The sequence below is a fragment of the Momordica charantia genome (genome assembly GCF_013281855.1).
Source record: "Momordica charantia cultivar OHB3-1 chromosome 7 unlocalized genomic scaffold, Mcharantia_2.0 BLBB01000007.1, whole genome shotgun sequence".
Taxonomy (NCBI): Eukaryota; Viridiplantae; Streptophyta; class Magnoliopsida; order Cucurbitales; family Cucurbitaceae; genus Momordica; species Momordica charantia.
The window spans coordinates 17,449,515-17,461,350 of record NW_028275165.1 but is presented as its reverse complement, the minus strand read 5'-3'; the positions used below and the strand labels follow the sequence as shown (position 1 = coordinate 17,461,350).

The 11,836-nt window shown below is 31.3% G+C and overlaps 1 protein-coding gene across 1 annotated transcript; it reads left to right on the top strand.

Moving 5' to 3' along the window:
- The first annotated feature begins 3,164 nt into the window (after positions 1–3,164).
- On the top strand, positions 3,165–5,000 carry LOC111009883 (chaperone protein dnaJ 20, chloroplastic). Its single transcript, XM_022283116.2, has 2 exons — positions 3,165–3,802; positions 4,589–5,000. Exons 1-2 carry the CDS (start codon positions 3,341–3,343, stop codon positions 4,721–4,723), a joined length of 597 nt encoding a protein of 198 aa, XP_022138808.2. The 5' UTR covers positions 3,165–3,340; the 3' UTR covers positions 4,724–5,000.
- The last annotated feature ends 6,836 nt before the right edge of the window (positions 5,001–11,836 follow it).

Genomic DNA, 11,836 nt, shown 5'->3' with positions numbered 1-11,836 from the left:
TGATTGTGACTATTTTTATTTGTTACATTCCTATCAATTTTTTTTGTTTTATGTATAAAGTCGAGTGAACAATGTTGAATGAAGTTTCTTATCTTCTCCATTCATATCTTTCACTTTCATTTTATTGTAACTTCTAACCTCATAAACAATCTTACCTGTCCATATTTAAAGAGCAAAATTTGTCGTATAATTCCTCGAATAACAGTCAATCTTATTGAGAAAAAAAAAACGTCATATATCACATCAGATTATGATGTTTGGTTAATTAGTATCACATAGGCATAAAAAGACAATGTAATATTGATCACAAATATGTCACTTTTATCTTTTCATTTATTGTAGCTAACGTAAAAGCTACCACAATAATTATTTTAAAATATTTTGAAAACATTTAAGATCTTAAAATTGATATGTGAATAAAAATTATTTGTGAAACTTATTGAATCGACTTCACGACTTTTTATTGAAAATAAATGTCTTAGTTATCTCAACTATACCAAATGATAAAGATTATAATAATAATAATTATTATTATTATATGACATGAATATGCATGCTTATAGACATTTGGCAAACTCCCACAATAATAATAAATCGCTGATGCTAGTTACCTAACTATAAAATACTTGTCATTATACCTTAAAAGTTCAAACTTATGAAATTATTACCATTAAACCTAAATACTCATGGATTTTAATAGCAGTATTATCTAATTTTCGAATTAGAGTGACTGTGACACTGGATATTATTCACATTTTTTCTCGGTTAATTAATAAATTTTATTATGTTTTAATTTTCAATTTAATCCTTATAATTTTAAAATTTTCATGATCTGAACTTGATTTCAATTTGGTCACTATAATTTCAAATATTATAAGTTATCTATGTTGTTAGTGTACTGAATATGTGACATATAAATGTTTTCTATTTTCATGATATCGAGTTTATATTTTTTTTAATTTAGTGTCGTAGTCATCCATATCATAGTTCAATTAGTGAAATTTTTAGACCTTTAAAACGAAATCGAAACTAATCTCAAATTATAAAGATTAAATTAAAAATTTTTAATTTACCGATGAATTGAAATTAAATCCAAATTATAGGAATTGAATTTGTATTTTTTTTTCCTTAAAAATATTTTGGAAACCCATGGGACTAGTGAAACGAGACCATTGTTTTTCCCTCTCCAAATCTGGTGGCTTGTGAAGCCTAGGGGTGGATTCCATTTTTTGGCTTACATTATTTATTATTATATCAAAAAAGCCCTTAAAAATTAATTGTATTTATTAAAGAAAAAACACATGTCAATCACACATATTATACTAACTTTTACTAGTTTTCTAGAATGATGATAATAATAATAATAAATAAATAAATTTTCATATTTTGTGTAATGGATTTTGTTCTATTTTATATATTTGATATCTATCTTTAAATTGATATTCATTTTTAAACATTCACTCAAATATGGAATGTGGGCTTTGTTGTCATTTTGCTATTTTTGCTGATATTATTCAATAATTGATTAATTGCTATATTTATATCTATAACTATTAACGATCCAACATTTAATAGATTTAGTGTATGTTATTTATACTTGTGGCCCTAATGACAACTCAACTGGGAAAATGAAATACAACTGTAAAGATAACGTAAAATATATTTTAATCTTTGCATAGCTCATTAATAAAACATTATTACCATTCCTCTTAAAAAAAAATAAAATAATAAGAAAACAATTATTACTTTAGATCAACAATCATTAAATTTTTATAATGGGTTATCTCCCCTTCAAGCGTAGCTGTGTGCAATCAACGTGGCTCTCCTTCTGACTTCAAAGATGAATGTCATAACTCTGGTGGTGTCGTTTGATTGTTTGGAGGCAGAAGGAGTGGAAATTAGAAATGAACTGAACATTTGGCTGAGAGATATTTTGAAGTTGAGCAGGAATTTTGAGGGTGTGCGATTTACTCATATTAAGTGGAGTTTGAACGTGTAGGTTGATACTTTGGCTAAGTTCGCTTTCTCGGTGTGTTCGTCTGTTTTATAGGCTAGGTCTTTTCTTCCATGGTTTTTTCAATTAGGAGTGTGTTTGTCCTTTGTAAATTGTTAATAAACTTGACCAGAGTTAACATTAGTTCAAACCATTGATTAAATTATTCAACTCAAATAAAAAATAATTACGGATTATAGTTTATTTACATCCTATTGCTAATATTATTAATGGACGGTTAACGAGATTACATGTTAATCGACTCGATTATGTAGTCACACCATGTCAACTCATGCAAATTTATTTTATATACAAGTCACTTAAGATTGGAAGAAATTAGAATAAAGTAAGATCCAAAATTTTGAAACTAAAAGACAGGCTCTCTAAGTCGGTTTATACACATTTCAACTAATTCTACAACATCTAAAAACTTGTATTTTAAATTGATAATTTATTATTGAACATCGTAAATGAATGATTTTTTAAATGTTATCATTCAAATAAAGGTATGGCTCCAAGCCCGGCGATATTTTGATCCAATTTTTTCAAATTCTCTTTCACAATTGAATTCGAACTAAAACTTGTTTTTTTTTCTTTTAAGAATATTATACTATTAAAAAATGACCCTTTATAGTTTGAATTTATCTAGAGTTCAGTTATGTAAATAGCATAAAATAAATATATTTGTTAAAATAAAATTTCATAAAATAATTAATTCGGTATATTTTTAAAAATCACAATTCAAATCAAACTCAAATATAATATAATATAAAATAAATAAAAAATGTGATATTTTTATGTTTGTTTTTTTGAGGTAATATTGGTTTTAAATAGCATAAAATAAAATTTTATGAAATAAATTAATCCTATATATATATATATATATATATTTCTTTTGACAGCATCCTAATTCAAATGAAAATCAAATGTAAAAGAAAAAATAATAAAATAAAAATATGTGACAATTTTGTAAAATATATATTGAAGCGAAATTTCTCTCGAAATATCCTTTGGTATCTGAAATAGGTACTCGTATTCAATTACCCAACTCCCAAAGTAAATAGATTACAATTTATTTTTTCAAAAATATAAAAAAGAAAGGAAAAAAAAAATTTATTTAACTTAACGAAGAAGATTCCCTTTTCGAGCTTATTTAAACCGAAGCCAATTCCGAGAAGAAAAGAAATCGTAAAAAATTTTTGGGAATCATAAAAATTTCCTCTGCACTCAAGAACACCGCCAAGAGAGCGAGAGAGAGAAAAATTTCTCCGTCGTTGAAACCAAGAACACAGAGCGGCGCGGCGTAGGGCCGATTCAAAATCGAAAGGAGAAATCAGAGAGAGAGAGATGCGTTGCTACGGATTGGCTTTATCCGGCACCGATTCACGTTGCTATCTGCCGGCGATGCCTCCGATCTTCTCTCCGAGAAGAGCCTCTCCGCCGGAGGGAAATTCGCAGGTTTCGTTTCCCAAATCGGTCCGGCATCCCTCGGCGTCTGTCAGAGCTAAGGCCGTCGTCAACGAGGTGCTGGTGTCGGAGGCCGTCGAGCTGAGCTTCTACGAGCTCTTGGGAGTGCCGGAGTCGGGGTCGCTGGTGGAGATTAAGCAGGCGTATAAGCAGATGGCTCGGAAGTATCATCCGGACGTCTCGCCGCCGGACCGGATCGAGGAATATACCAGGAAGTTCATCAAGGTTCAGGAGGCGTACGAGACGTTGTCCGATCCTGGAACGAGAGCGCTGTATGATAGAGACATGGCCAGAGGTCTTCACCTCGCTTTCTCTGCTCGAAGACGCCACGACAACTGTGAGGTATGTTTTTTAGGCGTTCTGTTTCGGTCGAAAATTGGGGCTGAATTAATTAGGATCTCTTCCCGCCCTTATTTTATTGCAATTTTTTTCGTTTTATTGAATTGATTATTGACCTGTGGGCTTCTGATTCTGTGTCCTTGCTAGTAATTATGGATTTTATGTCTAATTTGTTTGACCAATTCGTTCATCCAATTTGGACTACTCCTAGCACTCGATCGCGATTTCCACTTTTTGAACTTTAGCTTTATTTTCATGCTTCTACATGAATTGGCGTTGGGATTGAACTGTAAAAATCCTTTGATTTGATTTTTTCATCCATTTATAGAAACCCAATCTACTTTTCTTTGATTCCGCAATTTTATGTACGGCAATTAGATGAAGAACATATTCTTGGAACACAATGATGAGTGTTTTTTTTTTAACTCTTTGTTGAACCAAAATTTACAAATTACAAAGGTATACTGTCCATGTACAGATACCAATTTCTGATCCTTTCTTCTATCTCCCTTGTTAAAAATTGTAGCCTTCTTCTACAATAATTTGAAAATGACAAAATCATACAAGAAAATCATATTTTCAATGACATTTCATGGTTTTCACCTTGTTTATTTCACACATTCCTTACTAAAAATGAAACCCAATCCGGGTTCAAATGACTCAAGTGCACGAAAACAGATAGTACCAAATCACGACTGCTGCACACTGACAGATATTAATCCTTCTAGTTTCTGCATCACAATTTCCTATTTGTAATCCTGTACTTGTTTCTTTCCTCGAACTTCTCAGGACATGGAAGAGAAAAGTGGGTGGAAGAACCGTTGGGAGGATCAGCTGTCAGAATTGAAGAGAAGAAGCATGTACAAGGATTCAAGAGAAAACATGTCATGGGGAGCTCGAATGCGCAGGCAAAAGAACATATGATTTGGTTTTTCCCCTGCTCTAAAACTTCCAAACATCCTGCACATAGCACTGATATAGTTATATATACCTAGCTAGATTCAATAATTTAGCCCTCTTTTATACACTTAGCCTACTGATCTCTATAGAACTTTCAACTTCCTCTGTGAAACCCAAATTTCTCAGTCTGCAAATTGGAAGTTGTTCCACAGGGAATGTAAATCACTAGCAAATTAGTACTGAATGTATATATATGGCAGATATGGCAAATAGAGTTTCTTGAATATATGAGTTTACCATACCATACTGACCTTTAGAACAATCTATCCATGATTACTTGATCTTAATTACATGGGCAGATACTTTAGTGACTTGAATGTTATTTTAAGCAGAGATGGAAATGTTCAAGACCCTGATGGATAACAGTTTTTGGTTATTTATTTGTTTATCGGCTAAATTACAAAAATACCCTTGTACTTTGCCACTTGTTTCAAAAATATCCTCATCCAATACTACCCTCCAAACATCAGCTTTGATTGTCTACCAAATTTTGTAAGTCTTCTTCTTCCATTGTCTACTGAATTTTTGCCATGCTACGTCAATTTTTCATTTGAGATGTTTGCTTAGAAATGGCATTTTTGAATTTTTCATTTGAGATGTTCGCTTAGAAATGGCATTTTTGAAACCTTTATGAAAGGTCTTGAAAGTATTAAGGAAAATTTTGAAAAGTGTTTTTTGTTTCTTTTAAATTTAGACAAGGTTGTTAACCAATACTTTGCTTGGTTTCTCCTCCAAAGCCATATTTGAACTCCTTTTTAGGTCTAAGAATGTTGCAATTTCTCTTTAAATGACCTCCATTAACATAGTTGTGAGTGAGACAATGATGAGGTAACCACTGAGTGTGAGTGATGGTGCAATGGAAGATAAGTTAGGCAAAAGGGGGGCCAATTGCAAGTGGGTGGCAGTAGAAGTTTGATGTGTGCCATTATTGAAGGTCATTTTCACGAGGCCATCCACTCAACATGCTGATTGTGAACTCTCCATCAGCCACTGTTCAGATAGATGATCCAACTTTGGCTGATTTGTGACCTTATCCTTCGTACCTTGATGGTTATCTCCTATCGAGGAAAAATTTCCGTACTATAGAAGTATCGTACTCTTTTTATTCACGTTATAATTTTATCTTTATAAGTTTCTTTTTAACGTTATACGACACTAGTGTGGTAACTTGAAAATTTTCCTTTTATGGTCCCCCAGACTCCTCGCTATCTACTCATGAGTCAGCTAGATGATCTAAGAGGGGAAAGTGATATTTTTGTTTATGGTATATTCCATGAAATATATGTAAAAATATAACTATTAAATTGTAAGTTTAGTCGATGAATACTCAAATTTGTATCTAATAGGTCTTCAATTTCGCGATTTTGTGTTGAGTAAGTTCCTTGATTTTAAATAATTGTTTAACAGGACAATGATCTAAGTTAGCATATAGAAATAAAAGTTGACACGAGATATTTTTTAAAGTTCACGGATCCATTGGCATAACATTGAATACACCACTAAGTCACAACTCTAAAAATTTAGGGACTAAATGCAGAGAACAAACTCTAATCTAACAAAGGTTAAACAGTGACGAATAATTAAAAAATATATCTTTTGACATCTGATATCAATATCATGAAGTTCTACTTCAAAAACAATTGGCTATTCATCTCTTATGTTTTCAATGTGAGATCCGATATATTCAATCGAGCAAACACATCTTCCCAAGATTTCTCAACTCCTCTAAAATCTCTCGATCTACAAAATTTCATAAAATAGCTAAGAAACCCGCTCGCCACAAAAGAACTGACCATCTCTAAATGGATGAAAATATCAAATATGTTTTAGCAACGGTTCTTTTACAGATTTTTTAGTCTCTTCTTATGCTTCCAGAAAAAAAAATATAATTTTATTATTATAGTTCTGTAAACAGTGGTTTCAAAGGTATACAACAGTTGTTGTCGTTTTATATATAAAGCATCCAACCTTCCAACCAAAACATTAATTATTATTATTATTTTAAGAAAGACCATTAATTAACTTGTTTTAAGGTAGAGAAGTTGTACAATTTTGTATTGTGCGCCCCTACCATCAAAGTGTCGAGGTATATGTCAAAGTTAGCATAGCTTAGTGGTAATTGACATATACCTCAAACTATGAGGTTGCGAGTTCGAATCCACTCCCGAACATGTTAAAAAAAGAAGAAAAAATATCAGAGATCACCATGATAATGAAAATAATTGGTTTATTATTTGTGGCCAGTAAACATTGCAAGGACAGGAGATTAATGATATAAAATAATTTGGTGATGGTTATAGGTCTATTTTATAATAATTCATTTTTGGAAATAAAGGTTACTGTACATCTACTTCTAAAAATTTATAGTAATGAAACATTAAATTGTTAAAAAGAACCAAAGAAGAAAACCAATCATTGGTTAGACGCACCCATGAAATGGTAAAAGAAAATAGTAATTTATTCGATACAAAATTAAAAGAACAATACTTTTTTATTTTTGTGACTTATTAGAAACAAATCTAAAGAATTTAGTGATTAAAGAAACATTTTGTAACTATGAAATGCTACTTTCGTTTCATTTTAATTTTTATACTTTTAAAATGTTTCACACTTTCAACTTTGGTTCATTTTAGTTATTGTACTTTCATTTTAGTGTTTTTTACTTTTAAAAAGCAACGGTTTTGATCTCTATTTACAAAATTTTAAGAAAATTACTTCTCAGGATAATAAAAAGGGATCTTGTACTTCTCAACATTAAATATTGACAACTCATTATTATTTAAAAAAAATAAATTTCTATTTTTGCATTTCTCTCTCACACTCGCCAAAGGTGCTGAGGACAGCAAGGTCCCTCTATTTTCCAAAATTTGAAACAATCGAAACCCTTTTGTATGAAATCTTTGGTATATTAAAAAAAAAAAAGGTATAATGTCATGTTAAAATTGTGCACAGTAGAAAAAGAAAGAGACAAAAAATAAAATGAATGGATCAAAACGGTCATTTTTAAGAACGATGTTTTGAATGTACAATGACTAAAATGAACAATATCTAAAAGTTCAGAAGCGAAAATAAACCTTCTGAAAATACACAGATGAAAGTAATATATTAAAAAAGGTTGAGAAAAGTGGAAAAGGTTCTAGAAGGAAAAGAGGAGGTAGAATTCAAGTGGATGTTGTCCAACCTTAGGGTTGATTTGGAGTGAAGTGAAACAGAAGAGAGTGAGAGGGATATGGTGGGGGCCACGGGCAGCGCCGCGGCGCCGGGCCTTCTCTATGGGCCAGAAACTGGTCATCAACGCCCGGATTTCTCAACAAACTCTCCCTCTATGCGCCAACTGTGAGATGAAGATGAGAGATCGTGTGGTGGATGTTTCTATGGGCTCTATTCAATTCCCACAGTATTCTCTAAAGTCTAAACACACTATTCCTAACTTGGTACAAACCAACCACGTGGAGAGATGGAATGTTTTGCAAGAACAAGAAAAACAAAATTCACGAGAAGAAATGGCCAAATTAAAGTTCTACAAGTCATGGCGATGTGTGGAATCCGATTGTCTTTGTTGATGCTGTTTTCCACCGAGTTCACTGGTCGGTTGTTAACGAGGACGAGCACATGAGGTGCTCGCAAGTGAAACTGCACAGGGAACAAACACTCTGACGTCCAAGTTAGTTACAAGCTCGAACTGTAGTACCTGAGACTTGGGTGTAGTGCCCATTTTATAGACAGGTGGGGGAGACAAGACTGTTGGTACTGTCGGTGGTCGGATTCCTCAGATTAGCGTGTACAACTTTTCATGATCTCAGTTCGGCATGGTTCAGGTCGGTGGATGAGGATGACCTGTTTTCTACCTCCTGACAACTCCAAACTGAGTAGGGGATGACACGTGTCAAGTCTGATTTTGACCACCAATAGTCTTGAAGTCATTTGAATCCTGAACATTGAGGAGAAAGATTTTACGGAAGTTTATCTATTCATGGAAGAAGTAGCAAAAATCATCACTTGACACTTATCATTAACTCTAGACACGACAATAATATAAAATGGGGTAACCCATGAGATCACATGGAGAGCAAAATAAAAAGTTGGGGAGTTTGGTGCTACAAATGGCCGAGTGATTTATGTCTATATGATGTTTCTTTTTAATTAAACTACTATTTCCTTTATATATTTATATAAAAGAAAACTACATATTTATGTTAAATAATAAAATAACATGTAAAAAAGGAACATTTGAGTTTCGGTTATATTGTATATTTTTAAACTTTGCCTTTTTTTAATTTGAATTTTAGATCTAGTAAGTTTCTATTAAGAAAATCATTAATTAAAGGTTGATGTTGAATGTTGGTTGGACCACAAATAATAACTTACATGATGTGGCCAAGAGAGTACACTTGTTTGGATAATATGTGGACTGTGAATCAAAATCAACAAAATTAAGAATTTCACCTTTAGTTCAATATCAAGTGAAAATTACCGAAAATGAGATTTTTTAAAATTTCTATTAAAAAAAATTGTCAAATTTTTAATGGAACTTTTGATCGTAAATATTATTGGTTTATACTCCTTTAAAAGGTTGTAATAATAGAAAATAGATTTGAAAACAAAGGAGATAAAAAAAACATAGTCGTTGTGTCATGGTAAGACTTATGCATCTTGATTCGCCGTTCCCAACATAAAAGAAGTATTATTCTTCTACTTTGAGATAACAAAAGTTGTTGCACTTGAACATTAAAGTTGCACAATCATAATGGCAATAGATATATTTTTCTATCATTCGGATTTTTTTTTAATGACAATTTTGCATGACTATTGTTCGTAGGTGTTCTAAGTCGAAATAATTGGCCGAAAATAGAGATAGAAGGTCGGGACCAATGCACCATCCAACTAAGAATGACATAAAACAACGATAAATTAGAGTGATGTTCAAGAAATTATTTTAAATTTCGTAATTTGAAATTCAAAAAATGATTTTAATTTCTTTATCTTGTTTGGAACGATAATGATTTGAAATCAATTATATTAAATTTGTTTGTTTGGATGTTTGCAGGAAAAATAAAAATTAAAATTTTACTAATTTAGACTTTTAATCTAAATTTATTGATTAGAAATTCAAATATGACAATGTTAAATATGCGATTTAATTTGTCATTCTATGAAATTCTGCAAAATCGACCACTTTGATATGAAATTTTTGTTCGTTTTGGGCATAGCCTTCACGGCTTTGTTTTTTGTTTCATCCAAAAGGTCTCATACCAGTGGAGATAATTGTCCTATGCATGATCATTCACTATAGTCAATGTGGGACTTTGTTTGCAATCACATTACCGACCTAACATATTCACTACGTCACTTGGAGTTAAATATAAAAACACGAACTTATAAAAAAACTACTCAATAACAAAATCTTAATAAATAAATAAATAAATAACAAAACCAACTAAAAAAACAAAACAAAATCAAAATCAAATAGATTTAGACCAGGAACTAAATTGGGCCACGCCCATGTACTAATCTTTTATTTAAACTCTTTTATCTCTTATAAATTTAATTGCAAATCGTATTTCCTTTTATAAATTTGTATTTATCAAAATATTAACAAAATGACGTATTCAATTATTTGATTTGTAAATAATATCTATTAATTTATGTTCCCTTTCTTCTTCAAATTTGGTATACTTTTTTTACATTAAATATATATATTAGAAATGGATACTTAAATAAAAAATAGTTTCAAGAAATTACTATAATTGTAAAAAACTAAACTTTAATTGAATTTAACCCCTCTCACATAAAAATTCTAGATCCACCATGAATTAGCTTGCCAATTTTCAACCAAAAAATAAAAAATAATAATAGAGCAATAAATTTGCATTAAATATTCCCACCTTCTATTCTCTGCACAAGATATAATTCATTCTTTTAAAAAAGAAAAAATCTCAGTAAAAAAAATCAGCAAAATTACAATAAAGTCCTATCCCCATCTCTCCTCTTCTCTGGATATGTTATTCTGACTGGTACTGCTAACTAATTGAAAATAACAGCCCAATGTACAGCTGACACGTAATAATTATTCATTACTAAAGTTGCATACGGATACCGAAAAAACAGTTCATTTCTGATATTATTGCTGCGTTATCGATATTTGGTAGATGCTACATCAATGTCCAACATATTTTTTTCTAATAATGTTCTACTTGAATGTTTATTTTTATTTCTATTGTCGCCATGTTGGTTGGTCTGCTAGGTCGAGTCAACTTCTTGCTAAGAGTGTAATCAAAGTTTTCGTTCTTTCAGAGTCTATTTCGTGTTTGATGAAGTTTTCGTTTCTAATTTTCTGAAGAAATCTAAATATTATGCAACTAATTATGTTTTTCGACTTCTTTAGTCACTTCCGAATCTGTCCTATTCAGGAGAGTTTGCTTTGTAGCCTAAAAGTCCCGTGAAATAGTTGAACGAAGACCCGCATTATTCATTGGGTTCTGGTTGATTCACCAAGAGAAGTAGTAAGAAAGAAAAGCGGAAAATGATGACTCAAAAGGAATGACAACGATGCGCTTTACTAAGAGAATCTCTTGGAAAGGCTTGTCGTTCCGTCGATTGATTGTTCGCATCGGATCTCAAGTTCTCTATCACACTCCCTAAATAGGGTTCTTTGTTTTCTACCTATTTTTTAGAAACGTTTTTAAATCTAACTCAAATTTTGAAAACTAGAAAAAAAATCAATTTTTTTTTGGAAATGTGGATTAAAATTTAAATGTGTTTTTTTTGAAAGAAAAGTGATGACATACCAATGATATTGTAGCGCTCAACCAAAATGATAGTTTACGTATCAAAAAATTTTAAGTTTATGAAAAAAATTCAATCTCTTCTTTTATATATCTTTTTAATAGAATTCAAATAAATCATTTAAGCTTAAAAAATAGAGATCAATAATTGATATCACAGCATCCCACCATAAGTTAGCTGCTTACTTAACCTACACCTAACTCAACTTGTCGAAATATTGGCTGCTTACTTAACCTACGCCTAACTCAACTTGTCGAAATATTAGTTATATATTTTATAAAGTATTTGGAA